The 25,641-nt window shown below is 31.8% G+C and overlaps 1 protein-coding gene across 1 annotated transcript; it reads left to right on the forward strand.

Annotated features, from left to right (window-relative positions):
- Window positions 1-867: 867 nt before the first annotated feature.
- LOC143223865 (epithelial sodium channel subunit beta-like) lies at window positions 868-24,874 on the forward strand. The gene is made up of 13 exons (XM_076452341.1): window positions 868-931; window positions 4,517-4,640; window positions 5,131-5,203; window positions 8,625-8,770; window positions 13,947-14,044; window positions 15,685-15,842; window positions 16,271-16,348; window positions 16,505-16,619; window positions 18,203-18,275; window positions 19,953-20,016; window positions 20,333-20,421; window positions 23,083-23,158; window positions 23,972-24,874. The coding sequence occupies exons 1-13, from the start codon at window positions 868-870 to the stop codon at window positions 24,149-24,151; spliced, it is 1,338 nt and encodes a 445-aa protein (XP_076308456.1). The 3' UTR covers window positions 24,152-24,874.
- Window positions 24,875-25,641: the final 767 nt, after the last annotated feature.

Genomic DNA, 25,641 nt, shown 5'->3' on the forward strand with positions numbered 1-25,641 from the left:
TAGTAGTTTAAAACACAGTCCTATTATGCTGTGTTTAATAATGCGAAAAGAATATAGTATATTTTGTTTTAAATAGTGGAAAGATAGCGATTTCTTTACATATTTTACTATATCTAAGTGAGCCAGTCTGAGGTTTTCGTTAACAATAAAGATAGAATTAATTTGTTCAAACGTACGAATTTTTCTCTTCTTGTGATTCATCGTCTATTGTCAATATGAATTAGACCTTAATTACTACAATAAGTTCACTTTTCTCATTTTGTCAGTAAAATGTTATATTGTTATTTACTCATTCCCAATAACCTCACGAGTTGAAAAGTGCTTTGTGAAATCTATAAGCTCTATGCATGATCGCTTGCATAAGCTACTCAAATGAAATTACCACTGTTATCACGGGTCAATAGAAAATATCAACATAGCCACAATAATAAATAAAAACACCCACCGAATCGATCAGACAAATTGTTTCCTCATATTTAAGCAGCATAGAAAAACAGTAATTTAATTTTCAGATATCAAGAACCCTGCATGGTTCAATACTAGTATAGGTGGTAAAATTAAAGTTAATACAGCTGGTGGAAATATTTGATCTTTAACTTAGCATATTTTGTTTAGAAATTATGTTTTAAGCCTGTCGTTATCATTATATATTGTATTGTTGATGAAATTTATCGAAATTTATAAAATACCTCCAAAACTGATCTATTGACCTTTAGTTATACACATATTAATGGTTACTATACATATTGATTTCGTGTTCGCTGTCGTAGCAATCTCAAGACTGTTTCTGATATTTAGGGTGTGTAAGATGAAATTATAATGATTCATTCATTGTAATGGTTGATGTTGATTCAAGCTATTCTGATAATGGCGAAAGTTGTGAATCTCTCAGCTGCAGCACAGAAGCCAATAGAAAATTCCAATCCAACCAGTAATTGACCATTTCTTCAAATGCACCAAAACAACCAATTCTAAAAAATCAGTGATGTCTAGAACACCCCCTTGTAAAGAAAAATATATATGTAAAAACGGCTTGTTTGGGTTGAGAAAATATTTTACGTAGAGGAGCGAACAACGTTTCGACCTTCTACGGTTATCGTCAGGTTTACAAAGAAAGAAAGAGGTAACTGACCGGAAGCTGACCACATGTTTGAAAGGGGTTGTGTAACTGAGTGTCGGAATGTAGAGGGCGGTGTTAGATGTTTGAATACATAATTTTATATTATTTATTATATTATTCTTAATATAAGTATAAGTGTTCCTGTGTATTGGTTTATTTTAGGCTTAAGTTGTTGTATAAGTAAGGCTTCTTTAATTTTGCGTTTGTTTATGTTTGTTTCTTTATTTAGTATTTGAGTGTTTTCTATGGTTATGTTGTGTTTATTTGACTTCCAGTGTTCGAAAACGTGTGAAGGTGAATTTTTATGTTATTTGAATCTGGTTTCCATTTTTCTACTTGAGAAGAAGTATTCATCGTATTCTTCTCGACATCATCAACTGAGGGTGAAGTGTTATATGAACTCGTAAAAAGGGACTTGGTCTGAAGTTGGAGGACATTGTTGATGAATATTTCGTTGTTACCTCTAATATGTCTCGAATTAAAGAGCGCTCACTGCGAGAACTGTGTGCATTGTTACGGTCACCTTCTTAATCTCGTGCTGCAGGATATTATAAGTGATTCTATGTCACTATGTCAAGAAATGTGGAAACGTATAAAGAACAGATAAACACACACATTGACGTTTATTTATATAGATTTGTTGAACTGCTAAATGGTTAGTAAATAGTCATTAGATATCACATATTTGTTAACTAGCTATTTATAGTAAGCTGTTTAGTTTATGGACCATATTAGAAACGTAACTGTGTTACGCCATAATATATAACTAATTATTTAGATATTGCATGATACTATGTTTTGAGAGCCTCCTGGTGTCTTAATTTCCAGCTGGATCCCGCCCTGACCAGGTGGTTAGGGCACTTGGCTCTCAATCTAAGGGTCGCAGGTTCGAACTCCCGTCACACCAAACATGCTCTCCCTTTCAGCTGTACGGGCGTTATTATGTGCGGTCAATTTTAGTATTCGTTGCTAAAATATTGGCTCAAATGGACGTCTACCAGAGATAGCATCGTGTAGCTTTGCGCGAAAATCAAAACAAACAAATAAACAATTTTCTACTTAACAAAGTGTAGTAGTGTAACAAAGTATATTTAATGCTATATTTTAGTAAAATTTATCTTGTATAAGGGTTGTTATTTTGTGCCATTCATTGTAGGATAAAGCAAACAGCGAATAACATTTGAGAGTGAATGCTATTCTTCTACCGCGGTGTGAGGTTATGAGTCATTCAGAATCCGAGAATTCAAATCATGTCGTAGAAAGATCATAGCTCATGAAATTTTAGAAAATTATTTCTGTTCCAGAATAGGACTAAGATAAGGGGTTTGGCCATTATGATCATCATAACGTCATAAATTCGTGACTTTGTCAACGTTTAAGGTGTATCAATATGCACAGCATGCTGATTTCCATTCAGCATAAGAATTAAGGTCTGTAACTGTGAACTTTGTTGTATAATATTTAAAGGAGTGGTGTCTGCTGGAATGAACGATTCTTATATTGTATATTTAGTGTTTGATTGTGTGGATGTCTATTTTCTTGGAAGTTATCCTCACTTAATTGGAGTATGTTGAACAATGATATACCGGTACTGCAAGGATGTTATGAATAGAGGTAAATACATTTTTTGTGCTATCTCTAGTTCTGATTATAGTTGTTTCTTTGTTTTACAAAGCAGTAGACCTGAGAAACTGAGTGACAGTTCATCAAGTTTCTTCTCAACCATTAGCCAGTCAGTACATTTGCTATATTTGTACAACTGAATTTTCAATTTCCTTCACTTCTTCCAGCTACAGATCAAACGTAGAAAGTTAGCATAATTACCTTTCTTTGCTGTCTATTGCTGTTCATCATACCTTCAAGCTGCTATTAAACCTTTATCACCTTTATTAGTGAAATTTATTTGATTTATATACACGTCTTGGGGTTCTCTGGTTAAAATAAATAACATACTCACTAGTTTAGTGAGTATACTAAAACAAAACTGTTTTTTAACTGGCAAAATTAAGTTAATATAAAAACTTCAGTTAATCAGTTTTGCGCAGTTGAAAGAGAATAATCGTTTGTATGACTGGCTTGTTACCAAACCTTTTTATTAGCAATTTCATGAATTACGTTTGCACGCTTAATGGGAAAGCAAAATGGCTTTATGTTTATTTAAAATCCTAAACTTAAAATTTTCATTTAATAAATTATACCTTAGAATCGCGAAAAGTGAGAGCCGTTTAAAATGTTTACATCTTTAAACTGTCTAGCTAGAATTGTTTTATTTGCGTAAACCTTCTGTAAATAGTTTACTTTAGAAATATTAGTTATTACGTTTTTGTCCTAAACGGCCCGAATATATTTTCCCTTATTTTCTAAAAAGGCTATTTAACACTTACTTAACTAAAGAGAGTAAAAACTACTGGTCTCGGTGTATAGGGATAGTATTCATTACAAAATTTCCTTTATTGCCAAAATTTTTAACAAATTACTGTTTCTGTACGTTTTATATTACATGGTGAAATAATTTTATTTTTGCAAAATTCAAGCCTTCTACGGTCTTTATATTTTATAATATATTTAATTACGTGCAAACTCCTCCACACGTTTAACGAATTGTAAATAAATTCCCTTATAAGTATAGGAGAACTTGAAAATGTGATTATGAAATTTTTTGAATATCAAATTCCTGTTATATAAATATATTAATACATAATATAATGCATTCTTTTAGAAACGGTAAACATATTAACGAAATAACGATAAATTATCACTCAATAATATAATTTGTACACCAAAGTATTCAGCTCTTCAACACAACGTAAAAGTCTCAATAAATTATATGTATAATTCTTCTACATCTGACAGTTTGCGAATTTTTCCATTTAAATAAATATATTCCACGTTAGCAAAACTAATTTAAGAGGTGGCTAAATAAAGTTTCGGCTAATGAAAAAACCTCAAATCTAAGATATTCGTTACTTCTCAGAAATTTTACAACCGCCAGAAGTAGCTAATAAAATTATAATAATTTGATGTTTTCTCATCTTGCTTAAGTTAAAATTGCATTTTGTCGAATGCGTCGTTGCTACGGTAAACATACGAGCGCAAATGTTATTTGTTGAGCTAAACCACGAAAGTTATCACACAGTTGTGTGTTTGAATTGAGAGAGTATTTCGAAAATTCGATAGCATAGTAGGGCTCTCTGTCGTATAAATAATCTAGATTACTAACAGGTTGGTTACCCAAGCAAATTTATAGCTAATAAAGCTTTTTGATTGCAAAATATGATCCGTTTTAACTAAATAATAACGTTATCGACATTGAAACAAAACTCAGTTTGAAAATGACTTCTGAACAGAGACTGCGAAAGACAACAAAAATTGCGTTTTCCATATTATGCTTGACAGGCTTTGTTTGGCAGTTCTCGCTTTTCTTAGTTTCTTTCTTAAAATTTCCGACTACAACAGATATTACAATTGGGGAAGAAGATACTTTGGAGTTTCCAGCAGTCACTGTTTGTCACTATAACAAGTGAGTTAATCAAAAATCTTTTTTCATTTTGTTATAAGGCTATAATTTAATTACAATATCTCACTTAATCTAGTTCACGACATTACAGTCGTTATTCATTAAAGCTGATGATATGAATAGCGTTTAAAAACCACCATGGCTATTGTATCCCAGCCTCGTCAACACTGCATATTGCAGAAGTAGTGTGACTTACATATTACATCATATTCTTCTTTACTTTCACTCATAAGTTTTAGAACCATCTTAAAGTAAAAAAGTTCCGAAATTCATGGAGAAAACAATAATAACAACATTGTAAATACGTTTAGTAAATACATCGTCATTCTATGAAATAAAGGATTGAGAATATTTTTTAGGAAGCGATCATACATAGAAAAGAGAATTACATCTTTGATGACATTACATGGTCTTAATATTTCTATTTTATTAAAACGTATTTTCCAAAGTATTTTGTATATTTTGAAGTGTATCTTACTGTTTTTCTTTGAAGGCTACGTAAATTCTTTGTTCAGGAACATTGGCCAGATATTAATAGCGAGAACTTGACTGATGCAAAGAAACAGGTAAGTTTTAACAAGTTAATTTAGCAGAAAGTTTCACTTTGAAGCAAATTGACAATTTTTTTTTTTTTTTTTGCAATATCCATTTCTCAAAAAAACATTCATATAACAAATAATTTAATTTGTTTAACATTTTAATTTTCCTGGAGTGATTAAGATTTGAGTCTATTAATTCAACTATTGCACTTTCATTACGAATATTAACACAAATTGAATAAGGAAAACAACACAAATTTATAAAAAAAAAACATGAATTTAATTATTCGACTAATTTCAACATACCACGTGCGAAAATAATACACGTGGTACTTCAAAACTAGTAGAATAATTAAAATTATATTTTTGCATATTTGTGTTGTTTTTTTTCCTTAATTTGTACTTATAAAGTTGTTAATCTTCATAGCATTTGTAGGTAAAACAAAGTACTACATTATTTGATTACTTCACTTTTATTTAAAGAAACCTAAACTTTTCCAATAAATTGAGCTTCTGTCGAATATGAAAGAAAATATCATTGCAAAATTGAGATTAATGAAATGTTCGTGAGTAAAGTTTACAAATGGAGAACTTCGAGGAGTATCTAATTAGCACAATATTGAAAGCTATATTTCTATATTATAGCAATGATAGAGTATTCTGTAACATCATTAAGATTTATGCGTTTCAGGGACAATTTGTCGAGAGTGAATTAATACACGAATAAATGCATTCACTATTTTGATTGGATCTTGGGCTGCATGACTCCGCACTTCTAAAGTATCTGGTTTAAACAATAACTATTTATTTGATGAATTATTTCTAATCATCATTCCACAGTGCCGGTTATAAAATTGTAAGTATACTAACGGTGTGTAGGCCTCTCGAAGAATAACAGGATTGAATACCATAGTATCAAAATTTAGACGTTCTCTAATGCATTCCTGGATTCACAAGTTTGGTATTGATAAAGCATATCTTATACATCACACGTTTTCTAAAACAATTTCCGTCTGCACATGTACACCACTCGTTCAACTTTATGGCTACGTTCTCAGTTGGCTTCTTGTTTAAATACATCTAGTTTATATCTTATTCCGAATACACTGGTTCAAGATTGTAACAGTAATGTTTCTTCGTTTTTCATTTAGAGTAACAGTAGCGTTATAACAAAACATAGAATCAAACCTTCGAGCTAACAAACTGGAATAGCTTAGCAATGTCCCAGACCAGTCAACTACGGTTGCCCCAGAGCAGACTTTCACCATGTCAAAACAAATTTGGTAGAAATTTTCTTTCACGTCGTCATTTATTTAACGTGTCTACGGAAATTGCAGTTTGTTCTTCTTTAAATTTCAAAACCACTTAATTTTTAAACGAATAATTAATTACTGTTGTTGTTCTGTACAGTGCATCGCACTTAGCATTCAGTACGACTAATAATTTAATATTGAATTTTTGATAGTTTAGATTTTGCGTTCAGAAAATTTATATTTTCTATTCCACAAATTTTATTCTAAGTGGAACAAGTAAATAAGATTTCTTCGTGCTGATTTAATTTCATCAGTGTTCATAAGGCCCGGCATGGCCAAGCGTGTTAAGGCGAGCAACTCGTAATCCGAGGGTTGCGGGTTCGCATCCCCGTCACGCCAAACATGCTCGCCCTTTCAGCCGTGGGGGCGTTATAATGTGACGGTCAATCCCACTATTCGTTGGTAAAAGAGTAGCCCAAGAGTTGGCAGTGGATGGTGATGACCAGCTGCCTTACCTCTAGTCTTACACTGCTAAATTATGGACGGCTAGCACAGATACCCCTCGAGTAGCTTTGTGCGAAATTCAAAAAACAAAAATACAAACGAACAGTGTTCATAAACATTACCTCAAAAAGCATATGGAAGCTGTTAAGATCATAACTTGAAGTTGAATGGAATGTTTACTTTTTGCCCATCTCAGACACAACGAGTTGATCATAGTTTAAGACGCAGTGATGTAGCTAGTTTATTGTTTAGCTTAGATTGTATATAGGTACCCAATTAGTAGTGCTTCATTTTTTCTTAGTTTCCATTAATCTTTCACTGAAATATTCGTTGTTTGGGTGTTCACTACAGTCTTTGCTCAGGCGGTTGTAAATCCCAGAGTTATTGAAGGGGCTATTATGAGCATGCTCCTTGATTCTGGTAACTTAATTTTGAGTAGTTGACGTCGACTTGCTGCAGCAAGAAAACAAACATTTCTATACTATCAGCAAATCTTAAAGAAAATATTTGGTCTTTAAACAGGAAAAAAACGCATTTTAGTTTGTTCAGTTTGAATATTATTCTTACGCTAACTTGGGGATAGGTTAATTGCAGAACGCTTTTGATTTTAATAATTTAAATTTTACATTCATGAAAGATATGTTGGTGATACTTTTATTTTATTCAGAAAGCAAAACCACGTCAAAATATTTCAAGATCACACAAAAATATTGAGTTCACGTTTAAAGAGCAAAAATATTCTAAACTCACTCTTTTAGACCTAGAAGTTATCAACCGGAACATCAGGCTCGAAATTAAGAATTCCTTAAACCAACATTTTCTGTCCTGTATCGCCATTTCAGCACACTTATGCCTGATTGTTACGATAATAATTTAATAAGTATTTTAGTTCATAGATCGTATAAAGTTATTAACTCTTGTGGTTATTTTCATGATGAGCTTATCTATATTAAAAAACATATTTGAATAAAATTGCCTTACTTCTAGCATTAATCAACAAAAGTATTTTTGAATATATCACAATTGTTAACAACCCCAAAATTCCTGATTTCAACGTTCCTAAATGTCCTATCACCTTCATGTTAACTTTTACTAGTAGTTCCCATGGCATTAAAATAAAAATTAAAATCAAAACCATTTCGCAGTCAACTAAGAATAATCTTGAAACCAAGTAAAAGGATACGCAATTATTTTTCCCGTTTAGAGACGAAATATTTCCTTCAAAAATCGCTGGTATTTTACAAATATTTTGTCTCCTTACTGCAGACAAATTTATATCAAGTCAACGACTGAAAACTGAGCAACCAGAATCAAAGATTATGTGCATAACAGTCCCTTCAATAACTCTAGAATTTACAATAACCTAAACAAAGATTGTAGGGAAAAATCAAACAGTGAACACTTTAGAATAATAGGCTCAGCGAAAAATGAACGGATGACAAAAAAATGAAAACACTAATAATTCGTAACCTACAACCTAAGCTGAACTACATCATTGCATCTCAAAGTGTGATCAACTCATATTGTGTCTGAGATTGGCAAAACGTGAAAATTTCATTCGAAAAAGAAGTGTCAATATCTACTTAAATGAAAAAAAAAATATTATCTCTTATGTGATGATGACTAACGAATAACTTTAAGATGATGTTTAAATTCCCGTCCTGTTACTATTTACAAATACTATCTTGCAGAACCTGATGTGGAAACTCTTGAGAACGGATAGAAGGAAGTACTTTAATTTGACCTATGCACAACAATTGGATGCTGGTCATCAAGCATATTCCATGATTTTCAGCCAATATTCTTATCCAAAAAACAAATCAATCTGTGACAAATGGTAATTTGTTTTTGTGATTTCTGAACTTTTCTAAAATGTTATTTTTTTGTAAGTTTTTTATCCAAATGTTGGTTATTTTATCGCTAATATTAGGATATATGATATGGAATAGAGTATTTCCTCCCTGGGAGAGCAATAAGTCTACGGATTTTCAACGCTAAAATCAAGGGTCCGATTCCTCTCGTTAATTAGTTTGTTTGTTTTTTGAATTTCGCGCAAAGCTACTCAAGGGCTATCTGCGCTAGCCGTCCCTAATTTAGCAGTGTAAGACTAGAGGGAAGGCAGCTAGTCATCACCACCTACCGCCAACTCTTGGGCTACTCTTTTACCAACGAATAATGGGATTGACCGTCACATTATAACGCCCCCACGGCTGAAAAGGTGAGCATGTTTGGTGCAACGGGGATGCGAATCCGCGACCCTCAGATTACGAGTCGCACGCCTTAACCCACCTGGCCATGCCGGGCCTCCTCTCGTTGGACACAGCAAATAATCTGATATGGCTTTGCTATAAGAAAAATTTAAACAATAAAGTAAGATTTTGTAGCTAGTTGTTTCGTTGAAAATATTATTGTTTATTTGTTGTTGATGTGGGTGTGTGCATAATTTTTTTCAATGGTTTTCCTAAGGAAACTTGTTGATGTAAATTAAATGTTGTTTTATTCAGTTAATTGCGTCATTAATTTTATGGGGGGAGCATAATTTTGTGGTTGTGTTTATTTGGTTTATTAATATGTTGAGTTTTTTTTTGTTTCATTTGCTGTGTCCCAGTACTGGTGATTTCCGTTTTGAATTTTGCATCTGTTCTTGTGATCTTGAGGTTAAGAAGTGTTATTTAATTAGTTTTCTCGTGTTCACAGGTGAACATAATTCTGAGGTATATGAAGTTAATGTGGTTTTTAAAAACACTAAGTGTGTTTTATGTAAATGTGAATCCAGCAATTGTATCGTCAACATATTTATCAGTATTTTGGTGGGTGTAAGTCTGAAGTGATCGCTTAAGATTCAGTCTATGTCATGAAAATGTTAGCTAGAATTACATAGTGACACTGGATTACCTATACTTAAGACATTTATTTGTAAGTAGTATTGGTCACTGAAAATAAAATTATTTTTGGTGGTAGTGAATTCTAAGAGGGTTGTTAATTGGTTGCAGATGATGTGTATTAATGGGTTGAGGTCTTGAATATAAAGTTCTAAATTTATCTTGCAGGCTTCGGTAGTTGGGTTCTGTGAAGAGAGAGATTACATCAAAAATGGCCATTAAGGCTTTATGGTTTACTTGACAAAGAATAGTTTTAAAGTTAAAAGAGTACTTTGAAAAAGGAGCCGGCTGATGTTACATATAATACAAGATGCCCAAGCTATATATCTACCAAGGTTGCAGTTGAATGATTCATAAGTCTACATTATGGGTCTTAGTAGATAATCGAGTTTGTGAGTACCGTATAGCTGTGATTGTGCGTAAGTCGGTCTTGGATAGATAGCAGAAAGGTTTTCTGAGATTGTGTTGTTTTTTCATATTTAGTAGTATTGCATTTAGTTGTTTTTCATGTGAATTTTTTTTTTGAATTTGAGTGTATTGGCTTACATTTGCTCGTATCTGATAAGATTTTATCCATTTTTTGAATGTATTGATTTGCGTTAATTATTACTCTTGCATTGCCTTTATCTGCTTTCAGAATTTGATGTTTTTATCCTGTTTTAGGTTGTTTATAGAATTAATATACTTTCGAGTAAGGTTATTTTAACTTGATTTTCTGTGAAATTATGTTGATGGTTTTGTGTGAGATTCTTTGAAAACGTTGTTTAATAAACTGTTTTGGAGTGTTTCGGGGAAATAGATGTTTTTAGCTTTACCTGAAAAGATAGGTTTTGTTCATCGATGGAACTGCTGTCGAAGTTGTCTTCTTTCTGGTGGCTGTTTTCCATTATTTTCTCGGTGTTTACGGTTTGTGTAAAATGGATCACTAGTCTTCTGGCTAAGTCTTCCAAACAAACTTTAATTTCGATAGATGGAATACTTCTTGGTGTTACTTTGTTGAACAGATGTATCTTTTCAGTGCTTTTAGTCGAATCGATCCGTTAGTTATAAGGTTGGTTGATGGTTTGAATTTCCGTTTTGAATTTTTCATCGGTTCTTGTGATCTTGAGAAATGTTATTTGGCTAGTCTGTTTTCTTCATTCTTCGTACTTTATATTAGATATATGTTGTGCTGTACGAGTTCATAACTTTCTATATGAATGATCTAGATTCATTTTTTTTTGTTTTTACAATTCATTCAGTTCTTTGTATTTTTAGTTTAATATAGTTTTTAAGTTTTTTTTTTCTGTAAGTTATAGATGATGATTGTACACTGATTAAAATTCTTAGATATGTTTACTTTTACACAATTTTGGATTAGTTTTTCGTTTCAGCACTGTTGGATAAAAGAAATGACACGTCTTCTATTTACAATTTTTTTGGTTTAAGTTTATTAGTTTCGTTAGGATCGTACGAGCGTGTACGCATAACAATGGGATAATGTAAGTAAGTCTAGGATATAATAGAGTTTAAACATAATACATAGTACACAAAAGAAACACAATAAACTTACTCATGTCGAATATTCGTCATAGTGAAATAATTCACGATGACATCCACTTTATGGCCATAAGGTTCTTAATATTGATTTTGTTCTATACTGTCAAGATTACTAAAGTTGCATAATATTGGATAATGTATCATATTTAATCTATTGTTTGCAATGTATATAATATCTTAGTTAAAAATTGTCTAAAACCAATTTTTAATTATCTAAGGAGAGAGGTGTATACTTTTAATATCGATATTTGTTTCAGTTAAATATATGTTTAGAAGTGCATGTAACATATATGTATATTGTTAAACGTGTATTATGAAAAAGTCCCTCCTATTCTCTAAAATTGTAGAAGATTCCCGAGTGTAAGAATCAACAGTATATGTTTTACGAAAGTGATATTGTATCTCGAAATATTTTGCCAACTCAACTTTCTAGAACCTCATTCTGAACGTTTATAACTAAACGTGTCAATATACGGTTTAATATTGTGTGTTTGCTACAGCTAGTATACTATAACCTCGGAAACTATAACTGTGATAAACGTTTATTAATTGGAACACTACAGATATATGATAGGAACATTTATGGATTTCTAATATTACAAACCGTTTGTTTTCGTAGGATTAGCTTTGGACGTTAGTATTTCTATAAGGACATAAGATATCTTTTTCGGTGAAAAGTCAGCTCGTAAACAGCGTGAGGCAAGCGAAGAATACATTGTTTGTTTGTTTTTTGAATTTTGCGGAAGGCTACACGAGAGCTATCTGCGCTAGCTGTCCCTAATTTAGGAGTCTAAGACTAGAGGAAAGGCAGCTAGTCATCACCACCCACCGCCAACTCTTTTACCACAGCTGAAAGGGCGGGCATGTTTGGTGTGATGGGGATTCGAATCCGCTACCTTCATATTACGAGTTGAGCGAAGAATAGAGCTAGCTAGCATCCCGTCAAGCGTTGTGCACCTGTGTATCGACATAGAATTATTTCGATGATCAATAAATCGTCAATAAAATATTCAGTTCCAGACCAGTTAGAAAATTTAGTATTGTTCGTAATTTTGTAAAACGTTTGTATATAAATCATTATTTGTAATAACCGTTAATATGAATTGTATTGCTGTTTGTATATTAAAATATATTTGTGTTAAAAAAGACAATTGTATGTATCAATATTGTTGTCAAATATCATGAATTTGATAGATATCGACATTCAATTAACTTCTAAATAAAAATTAAAATTTTCGGCTATATTAAATCGTAATACGTAACAATAAATTAGATAAATTACAATATGTAACATTCGCAACATTATTAAATTTTCAAGCAAATTTTAATTTACATTATACCGATTTTTCTTTTAATGAACTTTAGTCTGTAATCTCTTAAACAGAAATTACACGATTTTTTTCATATTACTTTTCCGTTTACTAAAATCGACTTCGTAGAAAATACAAAAATGTATGAAACAAGCAAAATTGCTTCTGCAAAAAAATGCGTACTGTGTCCAAATTTTTACTTATTCTAATATTTCCTTTTTGTAAGAATAGAGCAATATTGTAAACCCTTAAATTAAAAACCTAGTTGAGACTTTTACTTCTAAATTACTTTGGGTACTTTTTCTGACCTATTGTCAGATTCATAACATTTCCTATCACAAAAACAAATTCGCTATTCTTCTACGTCCATGTACCTCTTTTGGCAGGACCGGATGCAGCTGGACAGCTAAAGTGCATTTTTCTCTTCTATACAAGTACAAAATTTATATAAACAACTTCAGAATCTTGGCGACAAAACTAAATAGCTGATAACAAGAAATTGTTTATAAAAGAAACCCCCAGTGGCACAGCAATATATATTGGGTTTCGATACCAGTAGTGGGCAAAGCACATTACCTAACTTTGTGCTTAATTACGAACAAGCAAACTAATAAAAGAATGATTGCTAACACCCCTTGAACGTTCAAACCTTATCAATAACCAGAGCATACCAAGTGTAGTGCGAGTGGAGTGCCTGTGTAGAAGGGAACCAATAAGGGTGGGAGTCGAGTTTACATCATTAAGCTCAATAATAGATTAGACATATTTGGGGAGGGGCCCGGTTTTATGTTTCGCACAGGGCGCCATCAATGATTGGTACGACCATGTCAATAACCAAAGGTTCTATCAATTGTTCCTATTTTCCTTTAATGTTATTGCATTACTTATATATAACCATTGATAACAATCCATTACAATTATGCATTAATTGTGCCACGTTTAAGTATTAGATATATATGTAATACGAATATATTTTATTATCGTTTATACTTATAAACAGTTCGGCTTGACAAGAGCAGCGGCACAGTAACTGAAATCTTGCAAAAATGCCAGTGCAAAACAAATGTACATATTTCCAATTTATTGTGTATTTAGTGATCTCTACTCACATGATTAGCCTCAAAGGATTTCTGTATGAGGTTACTGGAAGGCTACGAGCGTTTCTCGGTTACTATAAAAATTCATGTCTCCGATTTAATGGTGAAGTAACCTAATTTTTGATAAGATATTAAGTTATGTATTGTTGTCTAGAGATACTGAAGTTTTAAGCTTTTGTTTACAGGAATCCTGTTCCTTTCTACAAACTTTCGGTGTATTCCCAGGGACCATGTTTCACGTGTAACCCAATGAAAGTACCTGGACTTAGTAACTCTATACGCGGTGAGTTCAAAATTATATGTTCTTCTCATGACTGCAAATTATAATACTTTCAATCAATACTTACGAACTGTACTGATTTAATTCGAAACAGTATATCATTCAAAGACATGTAGGGTAATAGATATGCCCATTCCTCTCAGTGTGATAGCAAAACAGTATTGTTTTGACAATAAAACAAATGTTATCACGAAGAAAAACAACAATATGTTGCTAAAGAGGTAAGACTATTTTCACTATATTGTAATTTTTTGTTAAATTTACAATATTATTTAAATTTAGTTGACAAAAATAAGGAGTAATTTTTATGAATGTTACAATTAAACTGCGAGTTTCTATGTAACTGTAAGTATTTAAATCATCATAGAGCGATTTAAAATGTTTCTCGAACTAAACAACGTATCAGACTAACTTATTTTTGGGAGACATGAAATTAGGTTATATGTAAGGCGTATGATTATATATGCTTATAACGAATTATATTTGGGGTGGAAAGCTTACACTGTTGTTTCTGAGAAAACTATTCCTTGTAATGCAAAATAAGAAAGGAGAATAGGAAAGAAAGAGTACTCTTACCAGAACAAATTGCTCCCACTTGAATAACACCGATGTTGCTTTGGCTCGCGAGCCTAATGTTATTCAAAGTCATCCATGTTATAACACTGTGAATGATCTCATATTGTAGTTTTAAAATCGTTTTATACATTCAAAACCGTTTTATATTTTACCCTTAGGTGTTTTTCTTGAAACAGGACTTCCAGAAACATTAAAATGATTCGATTCAATATTTATGTTCAAAGTTATTCTTTAATGCATGCTAAGAACAACTGTTCACTTGTTTTTGTGTCAATCTAACTAAACTAAGCTGTATTTTATATTTCCTGATAGCTCATTAAAATTTTGATATTTTAATGTTTTTTTTGTTATTAGTCATATAAGGATTTGTCCAATGATAAGGAATATAACAACATACGTGATATTGAAGAATTGTAAAATATTAATTGTGAAAACCGTTTCCTTTCAAAATACTAAGTTTTCGTTTTTCATTTGCTGAACTATTAACTCATTATATCCAACATGGAACTAAGTCTCATTTCACGTGTAAAATAACAGACAAAGAATTTGTTTGTTTTGGAATTTCGCACAAAGCTACTCGAGGACTATCTGGGCTAGCCGTCCCTAATTTAGCAGTGTAAGACTAAAGGGAAGGTAGCTAGTCATCACCACCCACCGCCAACTCCTAGGCTACTCTTTTTACCAACGAATAACAGATTGACCGTCACATTATACACCCCCCCCATGGCTGAGAGGGCGAGCATATTTAGCGCGACGCGGGCGCGAACCCGCGACCCTCAGATTACGAGTCGCACGCCTTACGCGCTTGGCCATACCAGGCCCAAGAGACAACGAAAGAACGGTATGATGGATCTTTTGCTATTGATATATATCACAGCCATATATATATATGTAAAAATTTCTCGACCCAAACGAGCCGTTTTTACATATATATTTTTCTATACAAGAAGGTTTTCTCGACATCACTGATATCACAGCTATGTATAATCCAATAATAGTATTTTTAAATATAATAATTTAGCCGATGTAGTTCAGTTTTCAATTTTTTTTTAATTACCTCGATTAAGAATTATGGATCATTTTGGACCTACAACCACAAGAAATCTTGTTGGGTAAAGTGGAAGCTAAAATTATCATGCATCAGAAGAATTACATCCCTGATGTAGTAGCTGAAGAAGGTGTAAGAATTGAGCCGGGAATTGAATATGATATCAAACTTCAACAGGTAAAAGAATGTTTATGATGTATATAAATGTACTATTTATACTGTATATCCATTTCGCTCACAGTGACTACTCACTTATAGCTACTCAAAATCTTTCTAAAAACACTCGATCCAATTGTACTTGTCGCGTTAAACAGTTTTAGCTTTTCGAAAAAAAAAATATAACGTCGGGAATATATATATATTTGTATATATTAGAGATGAACACATAATACTGTTAAGTTGAACTACAATTTACACCTATGGAAACTTTTGCATAAAGAATGAAAACTCCAATAATAATTTCGGCTCATTCACGTGACCTGCTAATTGTATATCCTGTACCTAAAATAAAAAGCTACAAACTAGGGTTTTTGCAAACTTTCGTTTATTAACTGTCTACTTCTTGGCTTTATTTGTAAATTTAAATTTTCTGGTTCATATTTCAGTCTACGACTTTGATGTTATCTGAGCCATATGGAAACAAATGCTATCACGAAGAGAAACAACAATATGTTGCTAAAGAGGTAAAACTATTTTGAGTATATTGTAATTTTTTGTTAATTTTTACAATATCATTTAAATTTAGTGGACAAAAAATAAGGGGTAATTTTTATGAACGTTTTTTAAGCTAAAAAGTTTCGGAATTGTATATGTATAAAATCATATATTGGAATATTTAGATCTGTACCAGTCTTTGCATTCAAAAAGAGTTGATTAACATCTGTTCGTGCATGACCGAGAACTGGTGGACTTCGTCAGATGTCATAAGTAGTTTGTGCGATACTTCAGTACGACGTAAGTACGGGAATAGACCTTTTAACAGATAAATTAAACAGCCTATCACTAACTAAAGTTATATATTTAAAGAAAGAAAAAATCATGATATCTAAAATAACAGAACCTGGCTGTTGTTAAAACAAAATTCAACCAAGGGCCAGAACGTCTTCAGTTTGATTTCATAAAACCCTACAACCATCTTCGTCTTTCACTTGATATTTGATGGAGTGCTGTACTGCATCTTATGTCCAAGATCAAATTTTCTCCCATTTCTTTGTGAGTTTTTCAGTTTTGGCCTTGTTGTTCTAAAGTAAATGTCCTCATTTATGTTGTAATTCCTTCTTCTAGAGTTGAGTGACATAGTTTCTCAGATATTTGTAAAAGTACAAGAAAAGTCAGTAAACTAAAAGATGATTAAAACGGTCAACAGTAACACAAGATTACTATTCACGATTAGCAGGATCAAACATTTACTGGTTGGAAACCAAGACAAGGTTCTCTTCAAGCATGCACAGAATACACTCTCAAATACGTAGGATAGTTGTCAGCCTATTGATATTTAAAGGATATATCTCAATACTCTGTTACTCCAACTACCTGTAGTAGATGGATGAGGAGTGAATACTATATTGACTTAGTATTTGATTACATGTGCAATAAAACCCGTTGTACTGAATAAGCTCCACAGGAACTTAGAAAAAAAAACAAATAACTTTGTATCTGCATACATATGCACACATATCTATATTAGGGATAAAATGGTAAATTTGCACAGGTAAGGTTATGACAAGTAGAAAGATAGCCCAAGTTATGAGTTCAACAGGCTTACGAATTTTCTTATCAGCATTGTAATTCACTACTACAAAAACCCGTTCACCCTAGGAAAAAAAAAAGTTACATTTCAAATGTTTGGTGTTTGCTATCATTTGTTTGTATTGCATCTAAGTCACATATTGTTTGCTATCTCTTCTGTCTACTGTTGTGAGTCCGTAAACTTTGTGCTGTCCCGCTGGAACTTGTTTTTTATCTTATCGAGTGTTAAATCTTCAATTCATGTTGTTATATGAAATGTAGCGCTTGCTAAAATACATTCTAACAAACATGAAAGACCTTTTCAAAAAGAAAAGTCTATATGTCTTTTTGCATAACATTTTCTAGAAATTTCCCTATAAGTTAATGTGAAATTAAAACATTTGAGACCGATACCAAATTTAAAATACTGTTTTATGAGAGCTATTTGTTTCGTTTGTTTTATAACGCGGAGCTACGCAATGGGTAACGTGTGATCAGTCAGTTCTGAAACCTACCACTGACTCACAAGAGGTATTTACGAGAGCTAAATTATTGTACAAAATTATAAGCCATTATTGATTCACGTAAACGTCCACTCTTGATATTAAGTCCTCTCCGTCTTTGTAGATAATGATCGTATTCTTTGCAAGTCCATAATAATTACGTTCAGTAATCCATGAAATTTTAAGAAGTTTCTAAACTTTATTTTTAACTGGTTGTATATATTTTATTTACTAACTGCACAATTTTATTTAGGTTTCTAGTGGTTTATATCTATATCTAATACAGTACATTTTTTACAACGTTAGAAGTCTGTGAACGTACACCACGTATATCCCTTTTGAAAAAGCAATGCCGATCAAACTGTCTTCTTCCTTGCAAGTATGTTATTTGATGTTTCGAACATTTATTTACTTTAATTTTCTCTCAACTTTCGCAGAAGTCACAAAGAAAAGCCTGAACTGAAAAATTAGTAGATTATTTGAAAATACATATGACTTGCAAGTTTCTTTACAAAGTAGTAGTTTCAAAATATACTTTTTTATAGCAATAGATCCTATACTTTTTATTAAAAATTCGAGGATGCTACAAAACACTTCAGACTTTAGGCCTTTTGAAATTGTTACTGGTTTTGTTAGTAATAAGACTATGACGTTTAGAATTATAACGTGTATGAAGAATTTCGAGATATAGTCATTACCTGTTTTTAATTTTGAAGCGATATATGATAAAGCAGTCAACAAGATTTTGTTTGGCGAAAAAGGCCACGAACCACAAAACCGCAAACCAACACCAGGGATACTTCAAACTAGACCGTCCTTAATCCAAAAGACCCTCCTGGATGTCTTACAATGGTGTTTTTAAGTTTCAAACTAAAATACGTTATTCACACTATTTATATTAAACAAGCGAAACTTGCATCTATAGTATGTAAAGAAGTACAATAATACTGGGAACATTGTTTTATATTTGTACTAGAGATAGCAACATTCCTAGAGAAACAAAAATATTACAATTTTTAGTTTGAATAGAAAATAATTTCATTACTACGCGATCAGCTAAATATTGTTTAAAATGATTTTAGGAAAGCAACTGTGAATGCTTTAAAAATCAATGAAAAAACTATAAGGAAATTCAGCACTAAAAAGGAAAATTATAAATATAATATTCTAAATGGTAGTTACATCAGAACTTTATCCTATCGCAAACTCGGATAAAGAAAAGTAAACTGTAATTAAAATACGTCTGAATCATTTAAAAGTGTTTCCACCATTGGTTTTCTTAAGGTGTTTGATTGATTACCTTATAAACATGGTGTCACAGTACCCGAGATTCAAAAGTTGAATTTAATAGCTATCGTTGGCGTAAAATTGTATTTCACCCATAAAAAACTTTCGATAAAATAAAACAAAACTTAGACACAATATTCGGCGTTGCAATTAATTTTCCTGTTTTTGGAATCATGACCATAACGATACTCTAAGGTCCGACACCAATGAGTAGTGTGAGACGCTAACTTTGTGATTTAAAGAAACGTTCTTAGTGATATTTAAAAAAAAAAAGAAAACAATACTACAGATAAGAGTAGAGTTGAAAAGAAAATTACAAGAACGTTTTCATTTTAATAAGACATAAGCTTTTCTCACGGCATATGTCAAGAACGAGGAAAATTTAAATTACTTTAAAAATTCGTATAAGCTGTGGGGGTGGGGTGTTCCTACCTCCTAAGTTGTATCTATATATGTATAAAACATATCTAAAATATGTTAAAACATTCTCAGATGTCATCAAAGTGCACCTAATATGAAAACGTTAGTCAAAGGAAGCATGCCCCTTTACCTCCCAGCATGGCTTCACCACTCATTTCTGTTTTCTTCTTAATATAGCACCCCTTTATATATGTCTGACTATACCAGCTCACTCTCTTACTCTCTTGTAATAGTCATTATTCAGTACTTACATCGGTTCATTCTCATTGTCACTCAATAATTGCACAATACAAGATCTTGCTTCTTAGTAAATGAAATGGTTGACCTAATAAGTTATTTTTAATAACAGGAAAGTTTTGTACGGGATCAATGTATTGAAGTCTGACTGGCCAAACATGGACAGAACGTATTGGGTACGTTAAAGATCATATATAATTTGTAAATAAATCATATCACGGACTAATATAAAAATCATTATGTCTGGTTCAGATTTTTTGTCAGTTAAGAATTGTTTAAGCTTAGTTTGTTAGTTATGTACAAAAATTGCATACATTTGAATCTCACGAATGTTAACCAAACAAATAAATAAAATGAAATACTTGTTTTTGAAATATCGAATGTGTAAATTTTATACATTAATACTCATACAAAATATATAGAAATATATAAAATACAAATATATATGACTTTTGAGGAAAACTTTTTCTCTATTTGGACTTTTTTTCTTAGTTTCATGGCGACGTTGAGGCGAAATATGAAGGTTGGACGACAATAACTTGGAAACATGATGAGAAATTTAAAACTTTAACCGAGAGGAAGTATGTGTTTCTTTTTCCTTCTAATATTTACAAAAGTAGTTTTCTTTTATTTGTTTCGTTCACCTACTGGAACAGCGGACTTACAACGCTAAAACCGAGCTTCGATACCCGTGTTGGGGAGAGCATAGATAGCCCCTTGTATAGCTTTTTGCTCAACAAGAAACAAACAAAAATATAAAAAAATACTTAATTTGTTTCATTAACTATAAAATGAACTACTTTGTTACTAAACAGGATGAACAATTGTTGACAATATAGTGAGTTTATTTATTAAGCGCAAAGCTGCTTAATGAGCTATTTGTGCTGTGCCTACTGAGAGTATCGTAACCCAATATTTAGTGTAATAAGCCTTCAAGCTTTCAACTGAGCCACAGGGTGCAATATTACAATGGAATGATTTTGTGTACTAAACATGTACATAAACAAGTATAAAATACAGAATTTTAAAATGTTTGTTTTTTTCAGCAAAAAGTGACACAATGGACTATACCCGCTTTGTCCCGTATTTTAGCATTGCGAGATCGTAAACATACCTCTGACACATTAAATATATTGCAAAGCTCCTGAAAATGAAGTGTTAGTATCGAAACTTGTTGAGTGTAATAATGAGTGTAGATTGGTCCTAATTGAAAATATTGTATAAACAAAAAGTTGTTGTTTTTAACTGTAGTATTTATTTATTTATGAGTTTACACAAGTGTCCAAAAACAATTTTTAAACTGAAGAAAATACTCCAAGGAGTAGATAAGTGAGACCCAAATGTTGAGTTAGTTTACAATTTTGATAAAATGTTTTAATTACAGAGCATGATAACAGTCACAATAAATACTTTCTTGTGTCGTACTAGTTTGGAAAACAGTAAAGAATGGAGACTAGGATTCTTTGTTAATACTTTATTAAATAAAGAAAGAAATAGCATACATTTACTAAAATAATTCAGCGGTATTTTTATGAAACTAATAACAGTTATATATACATATATATATATATAAGATAAATAAGTACAAAATCTGCGTTGTCATTCGAATCACCCACAAACGCAGATTTTGCACACAAGACTTGTTCTGGAAAGAGAAACAACTGAAGATTTAACATAGATAGTCTTAGTACCGAGTCATATTTAATATCAAAATTCGTAAATATTTTAGTGAATGGTTTACATCATTAAGATTAAAAGTATATCTCAATCCGCATTAAAAGCTCTGATAGACTTGTTCTTCTCTGTGTCTTATTTACACTTTAATGTAAGTAACACTTTAAAATATTGTCCACCTTTTGTATTTAATAATATCGATGTCTAACAAGAACAAAATATAGAAGGGATAAAAGTATTTTATCATTAGAAATGGATAAAATAATAATCTTAAGATTTTTTACGATAGTAATTGACTTTATTTAAGACATTTTAGTAAGCAATTTGTTATTCCTAGATATAATGTTTTAAATGACTTGCGCAATAATTACTTCTTTTATGCACACATTTGTTATTTATTCGAGCATACGAGGGCTGTTCAAAAAATACGCGGAATGTTTGAATTGCGCGGCTCCAGTTGGTTCCAGGGGAATTTGCTTGGTGTCGCTAGGTTTGCACAGATCAGCTGATTACGACGCCATTTCCCGATTGCAGATATCTTCATTTGTGTATTAGCTACGCGGTTTTAAATGAAGTGCGAATTTTTCGTTTGGCGGATTTCAGAATCAATGACCTGAAGGAGCAACGACTTGCTGTGAAATTTTGTGTTAAACTTGGAAAATCTGCGACTGAAACTTGCTATGCTTAACACGGCTTACGGTGATGTTGCTATGAAGCGTACGGCATGTTTCAAGTGGCATGAACGTTTTAAGGATGGTCGACAGTCCATTGAAGATGATGAGCGTCCTGGACGTCCTTCCACGTCAATTGACGACCCACACGTCGACAAAATCAACACCCTGGTGCGGGCAAATCGACGTCTGACTGTCAGGGAGCTTGCTGAAGAGTGTGGGATATCAGTTGGATTTTGTTACGAGATTTTGACCGAAAAATTGAAGATGCACCGCGTTGCTGCGAAATTCAGCCCTCAGAACTCGTGAGTTTTTGGCCAAACACTCGATCACTGTTCTTCCCCACCCCCCCTACTCACCTGACCTTGCTCCTTGCGATTTTTTTTTGTTCCCCAAACGCAAAAGACCCTTGAAAGGAAGAAGATTTGAGACGATTCCCGAGATTAAGGCAAATGCGACGAAGGAGCTGGAGGACATTACAAAAGAAGCGTACCAGAACTGTTTCAACAGGTGGAAACACCGTTGGGATAAGTGTGTGCGTTGGGGAGGAGAGTACTTTGAAGGGGTCCCAGACCTGTAACTTCTAAATAAAGTACATTTTGTTTCATGACGTCAGTCCGCGTATTTTTTGAACAGACCTCGTACAAGATATGTTCAAGTTCCCAATTAGTGGTTTTTCTGCATCTATTAAACTTAGATGATTCATCGAAGGACAAGCTTTAAAAGATTCTAAGTATGTTGTATTTACTTGGAATTATTTTTTAATGACATTTCATTAAAATAGTTTTTAATATTTTTGCTTTTTATCTAAATGTTGGGAAACATTCAGAATTCGTGCTTGTAAAGGCATAAATGTATATATAATGTCACATCTCATCTGTTTCCTCTATCATCTAGAAAAAGTCTGGCAAGAGCTAGGATCCATTTTGACTCCAATGTTCAAGTGATCTATGCTCAGAGTTCTAAGTATGAAGTGAGTAAAAACATTAGAGAGAATCATCCAAAGTAAAAATATTTTATTTACTTGAATATGGTAGTTTCCAAAATTAATGAATAAAGTTTATGACACTCAATTCTTCATAAAATTTTACAACTAATATTTCACCTGCAGCATGAGAGAAATAGAAAAAAAAATAAAGGTAGAGATGTTTTACGCTCAGGTAAGAAAACTTAGTTTGAGTTTGATACAGATAAAATAAAGTTTAAGAAATAGAGACGCATATATAAAATTCGAGACATTACACTAAATTTAGAGAAAAATATAAACTTTTACTGTTTTAAAAAATTGTTAGATATAAATTTGATTTGCTTTCGTTTTATATAAACTCATCTACTCTAAAAAATTTTAAAAACTATTTCGTTAGCTAATAACAATTAAACGATTTAAAAAATTATTTTTAGTAACTTGTAATGAAGCTTTAGTTTTTAAATGCAAGACATTCTTTGTTTTACTTTAGAGAAGTGGTGTAATGACATTTAAAGAAACTAAATACAGTCTATTGGCTGATTTATATCATATACTAATAAATATAAACTTGCATATCTCCACAATAAAAAGTGACATTTGACCCAGTCTTAAAAGTGCAACAAAATAATGAAACTAGCAAAAATAAGATGAGTCAGATGAAGCACTGGAAATGTGCAGGCTGTAGTCAGGACAGATTGGTACAATCAGGAACCAATAATATATTTTAAAACTCATCAGTTTTATATACACCTCCCTTGTTTATGTTCTACTGACAACTTCTGTTGACGAATATTCTTTTTTCTTTCTCTTTCTCTGAAGTCCATCGAGCTATTCAGTTATCTAGGAGGTTACCTCGGGACTTGGTTAGGAATATCTCTTCTAACAATTTTAGATTTGATTTTTGATTCTGTTAACAAGTTCAGCGAGAAGAAAAAGCCAGAAACTCCGAAGATGGCACCAAGAGAAAGAATTAGTGTTCTCGTTCATCCTGCTGAATAGTAAAGTTTTCTATATTTTAATATCTAAGTCTACTTCACTACAACCTTCAAGATGAAAAACAAACAATATCTGACGCTATAAGTACTTTAAAATATAATACTATCTGTTACCAATGGTACTGCACATTTTACCTTCAGATTTTAATATAAATGTTTTAACATAAAGTTTCTTATATCACAATAACCAATCGAGATGTTAGTGATTGAAATATTAAATATAATAAAAAGGAAATTATACACATTTTGTCACCATAATTTCACTTTGGGTATTTTTATCTTATTGCTGAATCACAATTGGAGTAAAAATTGCCTAAGTAAAATTCTCTTTTAAGGACAATATTGTTTTAATACTTATGGTTTGACATTTGGGCAAATAATATTTGTAAACGTACTTCACTCAACTACTTGCATTATTGTAAATTCTAAAACATTTGATTGGATATTGAGGCATATAATTAATCTTTAGAAAGTATATTGCACATAAATTTGAGTGTTTTGAAATAGTATCCATCCTTATGTGAAATTTACAAATTGCGTTTCTATAGCGTAAAGGAGAGTATAAAATCATATGTTTATTCTTACAATCCTTTATTCGTGTCGATTGCTTCAGAAAACCTTCTTTAAATCTGTTCACTTGTTTACGAAAAAAAATGAAGATATTTAATCTCTTTCTGATAAACATTTTCTAAATTTAACCATATATGTACAGTTTTTCTTTAACTTATGTTTGGCGCAAATACTTTGGATTTTTTTTAATGTAACTAATTAAAATATTCTAAAAATATAACCCTCGTTTACTAGGTATTCATTTCTTTGTCTTTTCATTGGATTTCTTCTTGCGATTTCGACACCTTCATAAAATCTAAATTTTTAGAATATTAAAGACTATATTATTTTTGTGATTTTTAATATTTATGAATTGAATAAAACTTAAAATATACGAACAATAACTGATCTCAAAATATGTGTATCATTTAAATAGAACTGTCTATCATTAAGAATCTATGCATTCAAAGATTTACCTATTAATTCAAATGTTGAAATATTTTTATTCTTAAGTTTATTTTTCCTTATGATATTTTTCTTTACCCAGGTTAGAACAGCAGCAATTGCTGTGAAAAACAACTTTTTTTAGCGCAAAGCTACTGAATAGACTATATGCATTTTGTACATGACGAGGACTCTAGCCCCAGATGTGAACATTGCAAATCTGTAAATTATCGTTGAATCACTGGGAGACTTTTGCATAATTAACGGTGCTTCTGAATAAACTATAATAGACATAAATATAACTTTTCCATTCTCACTTTTCACAAATTACACAAGACATGAAAAACTTGCTTATTCCTAGCAAATTGTTATTGCAAATACATATATAATTTTTGTATAATATTTAAGTTAATTTATGATTTGGGAATTTTGATATGATAACAATTAAGATAAGTTTCAAATGTTTAGGCTCACAGTGATGGCACAGTTCTTAAATGACAG

Source organism: Tachypleus tridentatus, chromosome 8 (genome assembly GCF_004210375.1).
Source record: "Tachypleus tridentatus isolate NWPU-2018 chromosome 8, ASM421037v1, whole genome shotgun sequence".
NCBI lineage: Eukaryota > Metazoa > Arthropoda > Merostomata > Xiphosura > Limulidae > Tachypleus > Tachypleus tridentatus.

Excerpts from the sequence above, each read along its gene's own strand:
- LOC143223865 (XM_076452341.1), top strand. The coding sequence starts at position 868 with ATGGCGAAAGTTGTGAATCTCTCAGCTGCAGCACAGAAGCCAATAGAA. Across the intron at positions 932-4,516 it reads AGAAAATTCCAATCCAACCA|GCTTTGTTTGGCAGTTCTCG; the intron begins GTAATTGACCAT and ends TATGCTTGACAG. Across the intron at positions 15,843-16,270 it reads ATGATATCAAACTTCAACAG|TCTACGACTTTGATGTTATC; the intron begins GTAAAAGAATGT and ends TTCATATTTCAG.